The 19,790-nt window shown below is 36.7% G+C and overlaps 1 protein-coding gene across 3 annotated transcripts in view; it reads left to right on the top strand.

The window, feature by feature from the left end:
• ZC3H6 (zinc finger CCCH-type containing 6) overlaps positions 1–12,663 on the top strand; it is a 69,369-nt gene extending 56,706 nt beyond the window's left edge. The window contains exons 8-12 of one of the 3 annotated variants that reach the window (XM_047067979.1): positions 2,985–3,094; positions 3,974–4,227; positions 5,517–6,013; positions 6,565–6,798; positions 10,186–12,663. In XM_047067979.1, the coding sequence (XP_046923935.1) occupies positions 2,985–3,094; positions 3,974–4,227; positions 5,517–6,013; positions 6,565–6,798; positions 10,186–11,654 (2,564 nt within the window). In that variant the 3' untranslated portion in view covers positions 11,655–12,663. Of the gene's footprint in view, positions 1–2,984; positions 3,095–3,973; positions 4,228–5,516; positions 6,014–6,564; positions 6,808–10,185 lie in introns of all 3 variants that reach the window. The other 2 variants (XM_047067978.1, XM_047067980.1) reach the window with 2 other exon arrangements.
• Positions 12,664–19,790: the final 7,127 nt, after the last annotated feature.

Raw genomic sequence — 19,790 nt, 5'->3', positions numbered from 1 at the left:
AAATGAAACCATACAAATCAAATGATTTTTATGAATGGATTCCTTCATAATCCAGAAGAGTAGAAAACTTTCCCAAGTCTGACTTAAAATCCAGAAGCAATAAAAGATTGAAAATTTGCACAAAAATTTTTAAACTTGCATGACAAAAATATGACCTATATAGCCAAAGATAAATAATAAAATGAGAAAAATTATTTGCAACTTACATCACTTACAGAGAGATAACAGCCTTAATACATGAGTTTCTAAAAATTGAAAAGAAAAATGAGCAAGACATACAGATAATTCATAGAGAAATGCAGATGTTCCCAAAATGTTATAAAAAGACGCTCCATCCTGTTCATAATATAATGTATGTCGAGATACCATTTGTAGCTTCCAGATTTGCAAAAATTAAAAGTGAGAGCAAGGTTTGTTAGCAAGGCTGTGAAAAAACAGATGACATTCCAACTTTGTGGTAAGAATGCAAAATTGTTCACGCCTATAGATGGGAGCTTGGCAGGCTCTGGCAAAATTACATGTGAATTCACCCTTTTCTAATTGGTCTGGGCAGTGATTACTGATGGCTGCTAAACTCATTAGGTGAAATGTTGGTGAGCAACTTTATAATTGGTAGATTGGGCTGACAGCACTGGGGCTGACTGCTTGGTCTTAACCTCACTAAAAAAAGCCAACTATACGTTAAATGCCTCCTAATACGATGCAGTACAGAGTGTTTAAACACCATCTATTGACAAATAGTAAAATTAACAAATGATGCAAAAATCAAGGAGGACTTCTAGAGATCAATAAAGGAAATTTGAGAGGTCTATTAACTGGATGCAATTTATGGATCATGTTTGGATCCTGATGTGAATAAAGCAGTTATAAAAAGACATTTTTTGGAAACAGTCTGGAAAATTTGTGTATTGACAGTATCACATGAAATTAATGCGTTAATTTTTTTAGATTGATGGTAAGGTTGTGATTGCTAAGAAAAATATTCCTTATCCATTTGAAATAAATTTGGAAACATTTTCTGATGTAATGTATTTGGAATGTGCTGTGTTTCATATACTCCAGTGTTTGTGGGGAGAGTCGAGAAGAGAGTATAGGAGTGATAAAGATCTTACAGAATACCAAATGATGAAAATTGTTGAACCTACATGGCCAGCAGGAGGGAGCTCATTTTCTCTCTACTTTGGTACATGTTTGATAATTTTCAAGTTGACTTTTTTTAATCCTAAGTAATCTCACTCTTCATGGATAACCATGCTAACAATATGGTGTGAAGCCTTTAAGATTTTTTTTCCATGCTGAGGTATGTATGTATGACTGGATGTATATATGTATATATTTTTACACATAATTTTTTACAAAAACGTTATCCAGCTATGGTTGTTAAGGTTGTATTTTTTTTAAATTTAATATTTATACCTTTAGTTGATATGGATTATTTTTTAATGTGTGATGTGCAGTAAGGACCTTATTTTTTTTCCAGATGGTTACACTTATTGTCTCATCTTCACTGATTTAAAATGGCATCTTGACCAGATCTACCTCTATACTACTATTACACATTGTGCTGTTTGATTTTTCCCCTCTATAATAGTATATTTGATATGTAGTAGGACAAATAATCCTCCTTTCTCTATCAAAATGTTATAATAAATTTGACTTACTCAAGAAAAGGAAATCTTTTTAAGATTTGGCATATTTCTTTAGAAACCAAACACGTTATTGAAATAAAAGCTTTCAGCCTATTCTTACATTTTCCCCATAGGGTTATGTCATCTGTAAATAATAATAATTACTTCTTTTATCACATTTAAGCTTCTTAATTTTCATTATATTGGCTACACTTCCAGCATGATGTTCAACAGTAATGATTGTGACAGACATAATACATGTTTTAATGATCGTGCTTTTTTGCTTTGGCTTGTGGCTGTAGGTTTTTATTTGTTTGTTTTTGTTTTTAAGATTTTATTTTTAAGTGAATTCTAACACCTAATGTGGGGCTCAACAATAGAACCCTGAGATTGAGGTACCCATACTCCATCGACTGAGTCAGCCAGGCACCCCTTGTGACTATAGTTCTAAGATACATTTTTTTTATGTTTATTTATTTTTGAGAGAAAGAGAGAGAGAGCAGGGGAGGGGCAGAGAGAGGAAGGCACAGAATCCAAAGCAGGCTCCAGGCTCTGAGCTGTCAGCACAGAGCCTGATGCAGGCTCAAACTCACAGACTGTGAGATCATGACTTGAGCCGAAGTCGGACACTTAACCAACTGAGGTGTCCCTAAGATTTTTTAAATCAAGTTAAGTAACTGTGTTCTTATTTTACTAAGAGGTTTTTATTTTCATTTTAAGTCAAAAAAAGATTTTGAATTTTAGCATTTGCCTTTTGTATCTGCTGAGATGATCATATGATTTCTCTCTCTTGATCTTGTCAGTGTAATGATTATAGTAATAAATATGCTAAAACCACTCAGGAATTCCCTGAACATAAACACAAGTGGTATATTTTTTTAATAAACTTACGGATTTAATATTTTCTTTAGAAGTTTGAGGTTTGTCTCCAAAATCATGAGAATGATTTGCTTATAGTTTTCATGTTGGGATATTTGACTTTAACATGACATATCAAGTCCTTTTGTTTTCTTCATAGATATAAGCTCTTGCTACAAAATTTGTTTTATATAATATTTTTATTATGGAAAATTACAGGACTTACATAACTAGAATACTATAGTATTAGCTATAACAATTGTAAGTATTTTTTCTTTAAAAAATTTCTAGTTTAATATAGTAAGAAAGATTTAAAATTTTTGAATGTTTGCTGCCTAATTAAAATACTTAATCTTAAAATAAAAAATTAAGTAGTCTAATCTGACATGATTGTAGAAAATTTAGTATGATATGATTGACTCAGCACAGTTATGTTTTGTGGTTTAAAAATATTGGGGTTTGATTTTACTTGGTTTATTCCTTAATATTTTTATTTACATGAATTTCCATGTAAGTTCTATCACAGTGGAGCGAAATGTTACCAAGGAGACAATTGTAAATTTTCCCATGATGATCTGACTAAAGAAACAAAGAAACTTTTGGACAAAGTAAGTACTGTCTTTTGCACTTCAGTTATTTGTTAGGTCTCACCACAAATTCATTTGACTTGAATCATGTTTTACAAATTACATTTCATAAAGCCCTCCTGAGAAATCAAGGGTTTGCTATTTTAGGTTTTAATCCATTAACGTAGTGTGTTAAAGGGGCGCCTGGGTGGTTCATTCAGTTAAGTGTCCGACTTTGGCTCAGGTCATGATCTCACGGTCTGTGGTTTCAAGCCCCGCATCGGGCCCTGTGCTGACAACTCAGAGCCTGGAGCCTGCTTCGGATTCTGTGTCTCCGTCTCTCTCTGCCCTCTTCTGCTCATGCTCTGTCTGTGTCTCTGTCTCTCTCAAAAGTAAATATTAAAAAAAAATTTTTTAAATGTAGTGTGTTAGAAAAGCAGAAATATTGGGCTAGGAATTAAGAATCTTTTCTTACTCTTGTTCTGCTATTAAAAAGCTAATGTACTTTGAGAAATATCCTTTACCATTTTGAATCTCATTATCAAAAATGAGTTTTCTCTCTCTGATCCATTTTAACTTTAAAATGATAATTTTCTAATATCAAAACTAGTTTATTGAAGTGTTCACAGTTTTTAAATGTAAGGAAGAGGGGTGCCTGGGTGGCTCAGTCGGTTGAGCATCCACCTTTGGCTGGGGTCATGACCTCATGGTTTGTGAGTTCAGTCCCCATGTTGGCTCTCTTGCTGTCAGCATAGAGCCTGTTTTGGATCCTCTGTCCTTCTCTCTCTGCCCCTCCCTCATTTGCACTCGTCCCTGTCTTTCTCTCTCTCTGACTCTCTTTCAAAAATAAACATTGAAAAAATTTTAAATGTAAGGAAGAAAGCTTGTGTTGAAATAGTAATCTTTGCCAATTATTTTTAGGTGTTGAACACTGAAGAAGAAGCCACAAATGAAGATGAAAGAGAATTAGAAGAACTTAGAAAACGGGGCATAACTCCTCTTCCCAAACCACCTCCAGGAGTTGGGCTTCTGCCAACCCCACCAGAGCATTTTCCCTTTTCTGATCCTGAAGATGATTTTCAGACAGATCTCTCCGATGATTTCAAGAAAATCCCATCTCTTTTTGAAATAGTTGTGAAACCTACTGTGGATTTAGCACATAAGATTGGGAAGAAGTAAGTTAAAATTTTTTTTAGTGATACCATTTTTGCTCCTAAAAATTCTTATTAAGAAACTAACTTGTATTCCACGGTAATCATATAATTAAACTTAAGTAGAGATAGCAGATACCTGGCATTCACCCCAATTGCTACTTCCTACTTTCTCTTTGTCCCCACCCTCCACTGCATGCCATCCATGCTTTTCTCTATGGAATCCTTAACACAGCTTCAGAAACCTCTCCACACAGTAATCCATCCGGAAGGGCACTGCCAGGTGGATGAATTGATATTTCTCCCAATTTGTTAGGAGGCTGCATGGATACTGATAACACCTTCAGATAGTGGCATTAGCATGGCTTAAGAATATTTAGTTCTTTTAGAGAAATATTTCCTTGGGCTAGTAGAGAAAAATCTTTGGATAAGCTGGATCCAGATCTGCATTTTCTAACACCACCATTCCAGCCTTGCTACCCACACCACAGGGTCTGTGCACCTGGGCCTTAAGTCCTATTGTTGATTGTTCTTTTAACCCTGAACACTCAGGGATCCCTAACAGGGAGATGTCAGCAAATGAGGAACAAGAACTCTATAAGAAACATCATAGTTAATGTGAACCATTAAAATTATTTCTATTAAGGTCAAGAAGAAGACAGGTATGTGCACTGTTGGCTAATACTGTAGATCAGATCCTCGTCAATGCAAAAAGAGAAAGATATAATAGATATAAAGATATAAAATGGCCTGGAGAGACAGGCCATTATTTGGGCAGTTTTCCTCAGTAATCCTGAAGGAACCAACTGCCAAAACTATTAGAAATAGTAGTTAAATTAGTAAGATATCCAGAAAGAAGAACAATAGTCAAAACCTAAAGGTCTTTTTATATGCCACCAGCAATCAATCAGAAATTGAAAAGTTGTATGTTTATGTAGTATAATTTTAATTTCATTATGTATTAAAAAAGATCTGTGTATGCCTAGACTAGGAGAGAACTAATAAAGAAAAATTTATCGTTGGGTGGTGGGATTAGAGGTGATTCTTACTTATTTTTGTACTTTTCTGTATTTTTCAAAATATCTCTGAGTAAGTTTTAGAACAGGTGATAGTGAGTGGCGGTTAAGACTGTGAGCTGAAAATGAAAGCAAGATGCATGTATTGGTGTTTTCACTTGGAGATAATATGGAATAAACTGCTTCTTAAAAACACGTTCTGATATAGAAAAGCACATTCAACCAATACTTACTTAAAAATGTAACATTCTTACTTGCCTCTTTCTTTGAGCTAAGAAATATTCCTTCTGTCTACAGGCCACCAGCATTTTATAATAGTGCCTCACCACCAGGACCACAATTTCAGGAAGGCAGTCCACATCCTCAACATATCTATAGTTCTGGATCAAGTCCAGGTCCTGGACCCAATATGTCTCAGGGACATAATAGTCCTGTGATGCACCCAGGCTCCCCCGGACATCATCCGTGTGCAGCCGTGCCGCACAGCCCACCTTTGCCACCTGGTCCACCTGGAATTTTAGGTCCTCACAGTCAAGCTGGAGTACTTGTTCAACCAGATCCACCTTTGACACCACCAAGTATGAGTGGTGCTTACCATTGCCCAGGCTTTCCAGAACACATGATGAAAGTACCTAGAGAGAATCACTGTTCTCCAAGTTCGTCATACCTGCAAAGTACTGGTGAAATGCAGCTCAACACCAGTTACGAGTCCGTACAAAACCCAGCCGAGTTTTATGATAATTACTATTCACAGCATGTTGTACATAATTTCCAGCCACCCAATAACTCTGGTGGTAAGTTTTCCTTTTGAAATAACTCATTTTTAATTTAAAATCTTTGGAGTTATCTATCTTTCATTAAAAACATAAGAATGTATGTTTTAAATAAAGCTAAGTAAAATGTAATGAAATTGAAACCATAAACATGTTTTTTTTTTAAGTTTATTTTGAGAGAGAGAGAGCATGCATGAGAGCACAAATGAAGTTGGACAGAGAGAGAGGGAGAGAGAGAATCCCAAGCAGGCTCTGCCCTGTCAGCACAGAGCCCCACACTGGGCTCGATCTCATGAACCACAAGATCATGGCCTGAGCCGAAATCAGGTTGGCCACTTAATGAACTGAGCTACCCAGGTGCCCCCAAAACCATAAAATATGTTTTAAATTTAACCAAACATTGGTTACACCAGAACTTTAGATAGTTTTAAAAAATATTTACAATCACATAATAATTTGGTAATCAAATGTAGTTAGTATTAGAGCTTCAATTTGTTATAACTCACTGTGGTGCCCTCTAGAGGAGTTCTGTGCTAAATTCGCATCTGTGTCTTTCTGTGTTATGTGTATAGATGGCATGTGGCATGTTGAATTTGCCCAGCATCAGCCTCCGGTTGTTCAAGATTCCCCAAACCGGGGTGGTGGATCTGACGGCAGCAGCAACACGATGGGCCACGGCCCCCTGCCTGCACCAGGTCTCCTTCCTGCAGTGCAGAGAGCTCTTTTTGTGAGACTTACTCAGAAATACCAAGAAGAAGATGAACCAAGCAGCACCCAACCTCAGAGGGCACCAAGCAAGGAAGAAGGTGTGTCAGGTGCTGTGATAGCATCTTACTTTGGATTACTTGGTTCCTGAAACGGTCTTGAATAGGTTAAAACTTGGAAAAGGAGTTCCTCTAAACTATCTATTCTATTTCCAATTTACCTCGTAGCTCCTATCTGCTTGGAATTGATTGTGATTTCCAGGGCCATACATGCTTTAATAATTAATTGCAAAGGGTTTGATCTGAAGCTATAGTATGAGGCCTGGCTGAGCAGACTTGCTAATAAGTCCTGTGTTTGGAAGAAAGAAATAGAACAGAAACAGGACATCTTCCAGTTCAGGAAGTTTGACTTCTAGCCCAAGTTTAAAATGACTTAGTTATTAGAGAAGTTTTTATGGGCACAGGCTGTGTATTTCAGGTTCTACTATATTATGAAGGAGTATTCTTTTTAATATAAAAGATTATGTGGAGGGGCGCCTGGGTGGCTCAGTCGGTTAAACGTCCAACTTCGGCTCAGGTCATGATCTCACAGTCCATGAGTTTGAGCCCCACGTCAGGCTCTGTGCTGACAGCTCAGAGCCTGGAGCCTGCTTCAGATTCTGTGTCTCTCTCTCTCTCTCTGCCCCTCCCCTGCTATGCTCTGTCTCTCTCTGTCTCAAAAAATAAATAAAAACATTATTTAAAAAAAATTTTTTTAAAGATTATGTGGAGACACCAAGTTTACCCTAGTGGTTTTGATATTGATAAGTGTATAGCAATTAGTTAATTCAGTTAAGGAGAGAAAGCTTAAAGCATCAAATTTTTATGAATTACAAAATTGATGTGTTTGCCCACTCTATTTGTGTGTGTGTGTGTGTGTGTGTGTGTGTGTGTGTATTTCCTTTTTCTTAACTGCACACCCACTGTGGGGCTCAAACACACGACTCAGACCAAGAGTCACACTCTCCACCAACTGAGCCAGCCTGGTGCCCATTTGCCCACTCTTAAACGTAAAATTTATAAATAACTGTGTAGAACTAGATAACATTAGGTAGCTACAAGCTATTATATAAACATTGTTTGTTGCCTTTTCAAAGAAGGTAGCATTAACTTTTCATTTATTTAACATCATGGGGAAACGAGGGATTCCTAATAAGTTAATTTCCTGTACAATTTATGTTTGCTCCTTTAAGTGCTAAAACTTAATTTTAAGAAAAAACAATTTTCATTATTTTCTATAAAGTCTTACAAAGATTTGTATTTTCATAAATAAGAAAATTACAAATTTTCTAGATATAAAATTTTGTACTATAATATTATATAATTGGTGATGTTTTATGAGAGTTTTTTCTCTGTGTCCAGAAAAAATCTTGAACAGCTAGGTTTTTTGTGTTTGTGTTCATTTTTATAAATTTTAATGCCCTTATAAGTTTATCTGTCCTTTGATAAAAAGCTGATAACTGTCATTTCCTATCTAATATCTCCTTTCCATTGGGCTATCCCTACTGGTTTGCTTTCCTTCTGTCATATACTCATTCTCATTCCAAAAAGGATTTAAGATTGCTTATAGATATGAAAGTCAAAATAAAATAGCATTTTCCTTATATGGATCAGATTTGGATCATCTTACCTATTTGGATCAAGTAACAAATTCTGTGAGGAGTGAAATTCCTATACAGAAGTATTTAAAATAATGGCAATAGGTAAAAGCTTTAGGCTTCCTGAGGTCACTGAGAAGAAGAAAAGAGATCTAGTGTGTAGAAGTAGCCTGTTGTTGTTGTTGTTGTTGTTGTTGTTGTTGTTTTGAAAGCTAGCTCACTTTTTTTTTCTATTGAGAAGAGGAGGGCCCAAGGGAGAGGGAGGGAGAGAATCTTAAGCAGGCTCCACCATCAGTTCAGGGCCCAACATGGGGCTCAATCTCATGACCATGAGATCATGACCTGAGCCAAAATCCAGAGCAGGAAGCTTAACTGACTCAGCCACCCAGACGCCCCTAAAAGTAGTTTTCTTCAGACACTGAGATATGAGTAAAACTTTTTTCAGTTGTGTTGGGACACCTGGCTGGCTGAGTCGGTGGAGCATGCGACTCTTGATCTTGGGGTTGTTAAGTTTGAGCCCCACATTGGGCAGGGGGATTACTTAAAAATAAAATCTTTTAAAAAAAAAAACTTTTTTCCATTGTGATATAATCTATACAATTTTTGAAATTTACTTTAAGACTTTTCTTATGTTTATTTTGAAAGGGAAAGAGAGAGAGCAGGGGAGGGGTAGAGAGAGAGAGGAAGAAGAGAGAGAGAGAATTCCAAGCAGGTTCTGTGCTGTCAGTGCAGAGCCTGAGCGGGGCTCGAGTTCACCAACTGTGAGATCATGTCCTGAGCCGAAATCAAGAGTTGGTCACTCAACCGACTGAGCCACCCGCATGCCCCAGTCTGTACAATTTTAAACCACACTTTTCAGCCTAAATTTCAGTACTTGTTTTGCAAGCTCTGTTCAAACTAAATGTGTAACACTGAAGTTCCATGTAATAGAAACACATTAATGAAATGAGGTAAAATGAGAATATTTACAATATTCTATTCATCCAAGATATTCTAGTATGTATATGTATGTATGAGTGTGTGTGTGTGTGTGTGTGTATGTGTGTAACCAATTCACAGTTAATGTATGTTGTTTTAATGGAAAGGAAGGAGACTCCCCTTCTGCAGCATCAGTTTATAATCCCTTCTGTACTACTAGAGAGAATACCTCTGATAGTTAAGCTTCTTAACAGTGTATCTAACACACTAAGGTTAAATAGACTAGGAGTAAGGTCTGAAGTGTTCCCATAAAGTGTATAGATTTCAGGATGTTAGTTTTGTTACTTTTAATTTTAAATGTTTAAATAGCTAATATATTCACATATGTCAAGCATCTAAAAATATAATAAGCTATAAATGAAAAATCTCTACGTCATCCCTCATTTGGTCAGTTCCCATTGCTTCCTTAACCAGTACTATTAGTGTTTTTGTTTTCTTTCCAGATTTTTAAAAAGTATTTCTCCCTTGTTATCTTGATAAATCCAGAGCTATGAAACCTGAGTATTACTTGAATTAAAGAGATCCAAAACATTTGGTGTTCTTTTCCAAGAGTATTTCTCTTCTTACCCAACTCTGTCATACCACACACACTTTGGCCAGTCGGAATGAAAGGTTCTGACTTTCTCCTGGCTGGAAGGACAATACACATATTCTAGTATCACACTTCTTTCTTTATGGAGTATAACGACTAAATTGATCATTGTCATCCCACATCTAATTTTGTTCCAGTGTTGAAACTCTGGCATTTCTATGATGCATTTTCTTGAAGTTAGACTACACTTATTTCAGAAATAGCATGTGTTTTTTAAATTATCTCAATTAAGGCCAAATATGAATGTTTCATTCTTTACAATAAGTTTTTGTCTACATTTAGATGATACTGTTAACTGGTATTCCAGTAGTGAAGAGGAAGAAGGAAGCAGTGTCAAGTCAATACTGAAAACATTACAGAAACAAACAGAAACTTTAAGGAATCAGCAACAACCTTCCACAGAGCTCAGCACTCCTACTGATCCAAGACTTGCTAAAGAGAAAAGTAAAGGAAACCAAGTTGTTGACCCTAGACTTCGTACTATCCCAAGGCAAGACATGAGAAAAGCTTCTGAGTCTGCCCCGCTGGATCTTAGACTTGCATGGGATCCCAGAAAATTAAGAGGGAATGGAAGTAGTCACACAGGATCTTCCGTTGGTGGAACAAAGTTTGATTCACACCATGCAAATGCTGGCTCTGTCAAACACAAAAGAGGAGATGATGATGATGAAGATACAGAAAGAGAATTGAGAGAAAAAGCTTTCTTAATACCTTTGGATTCTTCCCCTGGTATAATGCTCCAGGATCCAAGGTCACAACTGAGACAGTTCAGTCACATTAAAATGGATATTATCCTAACCAAACCCAACTTTGCAAAACACATCGTGTGGGCTCCAGAAGACTTACTTCCAGTCCCCTTACCTAAACCTGACCCAGTATCTTCAATCAATTTACCTCTACCCCCTCTTATAGCTGACCAGAGGCTCAATAGGTTATGGAATACAAAAAGCGATCTTCATCAAAACACCGTGCCCATTGATTCAAAATTAGCAGCCAAAGCCAAAATTAACACAACAAACAGAGAAGGCTACCTAGAACAATTTGGGGACTTACATAGTTCAGGAAGTAAGTTAGGAGATCCTAGGCTACAAAAAAATTTTGATCCTAGACTTCATAGACAGCATGGTACAGAGTCTCATCAGGCAGTTACAAAGGATTCACATACATTAAAGAGTGCCCCTCACTTAACCAGATCAAACCCTGGTTCATCACAGCCCTCAGGGGCAATAACTAGCAATTCTAGTCCCGGGGCCTTGCCTCCATATGCCCCTAAACTCTCCTCTTCAGCTGGCCTTCCACTGGGAACTCCAAGTTCAGTTCTTAGTGGCATTAGTTTGTATGACCCTAGGGAGCATGGTTCATCATCTACATCAGAGCTAGCAACAGAAAATGCAGAGAACCAGAAAAAAAGTGGTAGTTTAAAAAGTAGTGACAAAAATGAACCTTCTCCCGGAGAGGCAATCCCGCCACAGAAAACCAGTCCGAACGTGGAAGTCACTGTTGATGGGCCAGATGACCCACAGGCAGATAATCTCAGGAGTTCTGGTGTGGTTCAGGTCCCAGCAGTGCACAGTCTTCCTATTCAGGCATTAACAGGCTTAATTAGACCCCAGTACAGCGATCCAAGGCAGTCAAGACAGCCAGGACAGATGAGTCCGACCCCAGAAAATGATCCCGGTAAAGAACCAGATGACAAGTCTCTGAAAGAGGTTTTTAAAACTTTTGATCCAACTGCTTCACCATTTTGTTAGCTATTGTGTAATTAAGCAGTTCTTTTCACTCTTGTGACTATTGCAGTCCTCTGCTGTTTTGTAACTGGTTTACCTCTATAGTTTATTTATTTTTAAATTATAAATACTTTTCAGCTGCTAGTATCAGAACCACATGAAGTTATATCCTCTAAAGCCTGTGGTATTTTATATAATATTTTTATAACTTTAAGAGACTGTAGTAATTGACATAGAAACTTATCTATCATGTTAGCTTCGGTAGAAGTACTTTTCTCGTAAATAAACCATCATGAACTCAACACTCTGCCCAAATATATGCCAGTTGTCTTTCATAATCAATGTTTAGATAAACGATTACCACTTTTATATGGTTGTTAGTTTCAAGCAATATGATGTACATTACTTTTGAGCAACAGTATTTTGACTAGGATCTTCTCTATTTGTCAACCCAGAACTGATTAATATGTAATGCTAACTGCTAACTAAAATGTAAAATTAAGTAAAGAAAACATTTTTAAAATCACAATTAGCAGAGCAGTTCGTGTTTAAGGGCATCACTTTTATTAGTATTGGCAATATTATTTGTGTAAATGAAGCATTTGAATGTCCTATCTTTTAAAAGTATTTTATTGTATACTGTATCATAGAAGTTGGAGATACATAGATTGTTTTTGCTAAAGTGGAAAATTCCCAAGTTCTCTAACATAACTTTTTAAATTTAGTTTTTCATATTAAATAGTTATGAGTTATTGCTGTGTTACATTGTGATGTTTATGTGTTTCAATGTTTTTTGTCTTTAGCAGCATAATTTATATTACTTTTTCAAATGATGTAGCTGCAATAATTGTATTCATCATGACTTTGGTAATTTTTAACACAATTTTAATAGATCCAGTGACAGTCTGTAGTGATTATTGCATTGATAATGTTTTAAATGTCCAGGTTCTATATTTTTTCTTAAATAGCAAGAAAACACAGAGATGGTATAATCAACTGTATATGGCTACCAATAAAGAATCTCTTTCAGATCTCTCCTGACTGGCATTCTGTAACAGAGGAGACTGCCTGGTATTTACAGTATTTAATGTCCTCATAGATTGGAAATCTCCTAAGTTGGCTAGAAATTGTATTTTTACGAAAACTAATTTGTATTCATTCTTGTGTATTTATTGCAGTATATAAGTAATGGCAGCCCTATATGTTTTATACATATATTATTTATAACAGAAACTAAGTATTACACTAATATTCATATCTTGAACTGGATGTGTGTGACAGTGTTTGTTGGTAACAACTCCAATAAGTAACTTGAAAACAGAGCATTTCATTATAAAAGATAGTGAAAGAGGGGGAAATCGATCCTTGGATGAAAACAGCTACCCTTGAAAAGTGATTTTAAAAACATAGCAAAATATTTCTGTAGGAACCTAACACTTAGATAGCATATGTTAACTATTAATGCATATTTTTTCTATTCACTTCTTCACTTTTTTGTTTTTGTTTTGTTTTGCTTTGATTCCATGCTTAAATGGAGTTGCAGCTAAGTGAACAACAACTCTGCTTACTGAAGAAGTTCATTGTGTTCTAAGTGGAAGGACAGTTGTTTGAGGGGATGTGAATTTCTACTATTTATACTTTGGTTACATTGTTGCCTAACATGGCTCTGGATAACATTTTTGTTTAAAAATGTACTTTAAAGCCACCATAGAAAGTATTTTCTGGTTTCCTATCCACATGAACTTTATTATACACACATACATATATGTAATACTCCTTTTTCAGGGAAAAAATCAGTAAAATTGCTGAATTTTAGTAATTAAATGGATAATTTTAGCAAATCTCTAATTCCCTTGTGTATTTTATAATTATATTAAGTAATGCTATTTATATTTTAAATATCATACAAAAAAGATAATTTGGCTTGTTAAAGATCAAAATAGAATCCAAATTCTTAACAGAAGATCCTTTTTACCAAGAGATGTTGAACTATTAATTAAAAAGTAAGGTTTAAGTATCATTAATGCAAGTTATAATGTTCACTTGCTCAGTATTTTTGAGCCCCTATTATCTCAGCTAGTGTCCTACAGGCTATTTTATAAGAAAGTGTGGACTTAGTTTAAAATTTAACAATATATTTTATATGAAAATTTTATATTTATGTTTAAAATAATGATTTTAATTTGTGGTCTTTTTTAATTGAGATAACTTTAGCTTAAGGGATATCCTATCGTATCCTGTCAACTTAGATTATCTTAATCTTATTTTTTCCTTTTTCTCACCAAAATCTAATAACCCATTTCCGCTGATGAATAACCTCCTTTAAGATGAATCGGTGTTTGTTAGAATCCATGTAAGTTGATTTACACCAGCACACTGGAAAGTACTTTATGTCCCTATTCTTATAAGCCAAACATTTACAGATAACAGAGGTAACTTGTGTCCTAAAAGAGTCTGGATGAGACTCACTGACTGAGACGTAACTTAACTATTCATACTGGTTTGTGGCAGAAGGTTTATCCCTATTTACTGTGATGTTGAGTGGAATGGGATATATCAGGGTGTTACATTGGAATACCCAGGTGACCATAATTTAGATTGGGCAACTACTTTCCCATATCTTGTTTAGTCTTTGCCCAAAACTCCTGTCTCTGGAGCTTTCCCAGTTAGGACCTCATTCTGAACCCTGAAAGAAAACCAAATGTTGGAGTGATTTCAAATTCTGCTTCATCAATTAGGTCTGCTTCTGTAGGGACCCTCTGTTACCCAGCTCTATGTACCAAACCCCAGAATTAGGGTGCGAGCAAAACAGCCTAAGTAGATTAGATTTGCTTAGGTTTCTATTTGTCTTTTTAACTTGCCATAAGGATTTTAAATAGTAGTTTTCCTTGCTAGTCCTACTTATTTTAAGAGTGGAAGAATAGTTGATTAGTAAAGAAATCCTGCATAAGCTTACATATAAGCCGCTTTGCTGAATTAATTAGAAGAGAGAGGAGGAAAGGAGAATTTAAGAGGGCTAGGGGTTTAAGGACCATGAATTCATATTGTTCTAAATTGATATATGGATTTTTTTTCTCAATGTCCAGTTCCTTATCTGTGAAATGGGTATAATTTTGACTGCTCATAGATTTGATATAGTGAATGAATTATTATTTTAAAGCATTTTAAAATGTAAAATTGGTTTATAACTTTTGCAAACATAATCATTATACTTCCACTAGGGTGCATTTAGCTGTACAAATTCTAAAGTAACACGGTTTGTGTGGTTTACCAGTTTTATGAAATCTCAGATGATATACATTAAAGACACAATAGAATTGTGTAAGAAGTTATTTTGCAGAATATTAACCCATGAAGTTAGCAATTCCCCCTTAACATTTTGTGTGTTAGTAAGACATAGGACTTTTGTATTTTAGAGCTTTATGGACTTGTAGTGTCTATTCAAGATCTGACCGCTCTGCCCATTTTGTACAAGTTGGATATTGATCGAGGGTTAAAAATGCTGACAGTCCATATTGCATGGTGTATTTGCTTCAATTATAGCATGTGTGCTGTGGGCAAAGTGGCCCATTTATTCATTATAAAAGCCATTGGCCTTAGAAACAACAGAGATGTTTACTCCCATTTCTTAGTATGTATTTCTGCAAGCACATGACACAGGTATTTCTGAGTGCCCACTTGCTTGATAAAGGTGTCATTTTCCTTTGTTCACGGCAATTTAAAGTTTGGCACTTCCTAGGGACCTAAATGTGAGGTCTTGTCAAAATCCTTCCAGTTGCACAACACAGAGTCTTAAGGTGGAGATGTTCTCCCCGAGTTCACCCTTCTGGGCGTAAGGGCTGTGTCTCAGAGGGGTGGTCTGCGCTCAAGGCTGTAACTTGGAGGGGTTGTGTGCAGTCACGGGGTCGGCTGATAGGGCCCCTGCACATTTCAGTAATTGGGCTTTTTGTGAATATCCAAAATGAAGAGCTGTAATTATCTTTTCAGAAATGGGTTGGCAGTGTTTGATCACATAATGGTCAAAATTAAGTCTAGTAGGGTATGTAAGTCGTTAGTAAACTTAGTTTAAATAAGGCTTAGTTTAGGAAATGTAAGCTTTAACAAAATGTAACCAAACAGGGCTTGAGTGTCTAGAGCTGTTTTCCTCACGTGTGTTTATTGTTTAGTATTTATGGAATGTCTTTACCCAAAGTGTTTAATGTGATTTACAGAACCAGTTTCAGTAGCTACCAATCACCAAATTTTGGGCTTTTGTTTTGTTTTGTTTGTTTTTGCTGGGGTTTTGTTTTGAGTATGCTATTTATCAGCAGTATCTGCCAGTTGTAACAAAGCCTGTATTAACCTTCTTTTCTTGGAAAGGATACAGACCTAAGAAAGGACTTTAGGTTAACATCAACATAATATTTAGAATTTCTAATTTTTAAATAAGAAATAAAAAGCACATTTTAAATTGTATTTTATGCTTTTGGAGGCAAGACCAGTATGTGCCTCCCTACTTTGCTGTTTCCCCACAGCAACAAGCCTAGTTCTAGGCACACAGGTGGGTGCTTTGTTAATTGCTTCCCAATATCCATCCAAGTTTAGATTTTCATGTGGCAGAGCCTCTCCATGATTGTGTCCAAGAGTACAATTCATAAAGTATACCTCCTTCAGTGGACACAAGGTACCTACCTTCTCTTTTTTGTTTCCCCTCCCCATCTCCCAACCAAACAATGTAAAGGTAGGGTTATGGCAGCTTAATGTTTCTACAATAATTCATAACTCCAAGAGCCCTCCAGTTTTATAAGTTAACTTTACTACTTCATGGTAGAAATTTGAATTGGTCAATAATTTATTCCTGTAGATCTATGAAGGATTCTTTCTGTAACCAGAAAGAACTGCAGAATCAGAGACCTCTTTTTATTTTACAGTATATTTGTCTAATTTCTTTCTTCCTGTTCTTAAAATATCAACCACAATTATGAAGTTATACCCCACCTGGTGAAATTCCAATAACATTAAAATTTTTCTTTATCCCAACACCTTGAAAGGTAATTTATCCTTTAATGTCATGAATTGGACTCTATATTGGGTCCTGCATGTTGCTTAATACCCTTCATTACCCTTTGGAATAGAACAATCATGTGTTGCAGTGGGCAAAATCATTGTGGGCATAGAGAAAATCTATTTCTCTATGTATTTTATAGCCTTGTTTTTCCTTGAATCTCTTGTCCTGAAAACTTTAAATTTGTCAGAAGAAGTTAATATATAGCTAATATAGCATTTTAGAAAAATATTAGCTCCGAATTATCAGACCCCACACTTCCTTGCTCATTACTGATTTTAACACCTCTGTGAGGGTATTAAGGTTAAGAGGAGCAGTAAAACTTGCATTAGCTAATACTATTTTGTCAGAGGTCTGATACATAGTTTATTGTAAAACAATTAAATATATAGAGCCTCCCCCCAAAAACAACTGGCCATGTTATTCCCAGACCTCCATTATGAGCAATATTTTCATATTAGTTGTCAGCGATAGACTATATGTTTTATATGCTTGTTAAATAGAGAAAGTGAAAAATAATGAACTAATCATTGTTACTAGAGGTTTTCGTCCACCTCTGTTTTACAGAAGTTTGCCTTCCATTTGTTTGAGAGGGAAGTCAAATAAGATAGGAGAATATCTTTTCAGAAGGTAGAATGATATTTCCTTATAAAAGTGACAATCAAGAAATAGTCATTTGTATACTTGCCAAAGTTTTAAAAAGAATTTTACATTCCTGACCCTAAATCCACGGCTCCCCCACCCAGGATTCAGAAAGGGCTCAGTGTAGATCCAGGTTTCCGCGGCCCAGGTCCTTTTGTTTTTAGTCCAGGGCTTCTATGCTTGCACATGACTAAGGCATTGATGGCACTTGTGTCCTAGGATTCAGTGTGTGTCTGTGTTTGGAGGCGGGGTTTGGGATTGGGGTGGGGGAGGAGCGGTCTGTGTTCAGACTTATGATCATCCATTTTTTTATCAGGTATCCAAGTACCATCTGTGGGCCAAAACGCAGGTTCAACCTATTCAGAATGAGGTGGGATTTTAAAACAAAACAAAAATTTCTAATGTTATTATTTAATTTCCCCCAGTTGTATCTCAAATGTTGGGGAAATGCTGCCTTGACTGTTTTACTTTGCAAGGTTTTAGTAGATACCAATTTAGTAAATTAACTATACTGTCTGTTCAAAAGATACCAGCAGGGTGTATTTTGCTAAACTGATAAATTATTCTACTTAAAGACTAACAAATCATTTGGTAAAATCAGGAATATTATTTCTTTTCATTTACTAATAACTTTCCAAGTTACCTTCTGTTGTTGCAAGTTTCTGTAATTTTTTCCTGTCATACCTTTCTATTGTCTGACTTTAAATAAAAATGTTTCTAATATCTGTCTAGCACTGTGTTGCTTTTCTTTAATACATCTTCTTCCTTTAAAGACAGAATACAGGGGAGCATGTACTCGTATGAGAACTTAGAAATGGACCCCATCCCAGGCCTTCCTGAAAGAAAGAGATGGTAGTCCTTCAGTGTATCGGAGGCACAGAGATTGTGCTTCACTTAGCCACACAGGTTAGTAGCATCTGAAGTCCTCTATTTCCTGAGACTGCCGGCATTCTGGACATGTAAGTATCTCTTAGATGAGCTCACATTAATTTTCTAATATTTATTTATTTCTGAGACAGAGAGAGACAGAGCATGAATGGCGGAGGGTCAGAGAGAGAGGGAGACACAGAATCTGAAACAGTTTCCAGGCTCTGAGCTGTCAGCACAGAGCCCGACACGGGGCTCGAACTCACGGACTGTGAGATCACGACCTGAGCCGAAGTCAGACGCTTAATCGACTGAGCCACCCAGGCGCCCCTAGCTCACAATTTTCTATTAAAGGATCGAATCCAAGAGGTTGCTAGCAAATGGACTGCTTAGAGCAGAACAGGACCCCTCAGGACCAGAGTGGGACCTCATCACAGAGGGAGGGCTCAGAACAATGGGGTATGCACTTCCCTTTGAGACAGGAGCAACAAAGAAGTGACTGATCATGACTCCCTCAAAGGCCTGGAAGCTTCATTAAAAGATGTTTTCTGGTTTCTGTTCTAATATGTTCAGTGGCCAAGGACACACTGTCTTGAATAAGGGGGACTTGTAGATTCCTGGACTTACTTATTGAGCAACTCTGTGGAAAAGTCTTCTTTGAGAGCTAGCAATCTCGTCCTGGAGCATACTCTCCTGAGCAGTGCAATACTGGGCGAGTCGGGACTTCCCAGAGCATCACCTTCCTCATAGACAAAATTGGGATCCATCACTCATTTGAGAAAGATTGTTTGAACAGTCAGCATATGCTAGTAGGTGTTGGGTTACAGAGATGGATAGGATAGACTGCTTTTATAGCCTACATTTCCCGAATGAAAAATGTATGCGAAACCCCAGTGTGCAAACTGGATGAAAGTGGAGACACTCTGGCTGACGTTGGGGTGGGGTGCCAGATCCCACAGCTGAATCACCTCAAAGGAACGCGAATGGAGTGCGAGAGCCCACATCTGAATCCTCCACGCTGCAAGCAACCAGTTAGTTCATCGTACAATGCAGCTATCATCCTTTCACTCATTGCCTTAAAAGCCCTCCAGGGTTTCCCTTATCTGCACAAAAAGTCCAAACTCTGTGGCTTTGCATTCCAGGATTCTTTTCCAGTGCCTTCCCCACTCTGGTTGTCACACCCCTAGATCAGCAGAGAACTAATTGTGCTGTCTGCGAATGAGCTGAGAATTTGTCCTCTGTTGCACTGTGAGCTCTTATTCTATTTGCCTCTATTTCCCCAGGACCTTGCGTGGTTTCTGGGTTTCTGTTCCTCAGCAGGAGCTCCCTCAATAATCGCTAGGACGTGACAGACTGGAATTGCAGATCAGAGGCCTTTATCCACATGGGTGGCACGCTTCCAGCTCCCACAGCCTTGTCAAAAGTCTACAAAAAAGTTCGAGACTTGAATTTTGGTTTCAAAATATTACAAGAGATTGTAAAGGTGAAATGTTTATTTTGAAAGCAACATTATTAAATACTGTCATAATGTGTATAATGAATAATTACATAACTTTATATTTTACACATGCATAGAAACACATGCATAAATATATGTGTACATACAC

This window comes from Lynx rufus, unplaced genomic scaffold (genome assembly GCF_022079265.1).
Source record: "Lynx rufus isolate CCGP_SWC_20201006 ecotype Redwood Valley unplaced genomic scaffold, mLynRuf1.p SCAF_8, whole genome shotgun sequence".
In the NCBI taxonomy this organism is placed as follows: domain Eukaryota; kingdom Metazoa; phylum Chordata; class Mammalia; order Carnivora; family Felidae; genus Lynx; species Lynx rufus.
This window is presented reverse-complemented; position numbering and strand designations above follow the sequence as displayed.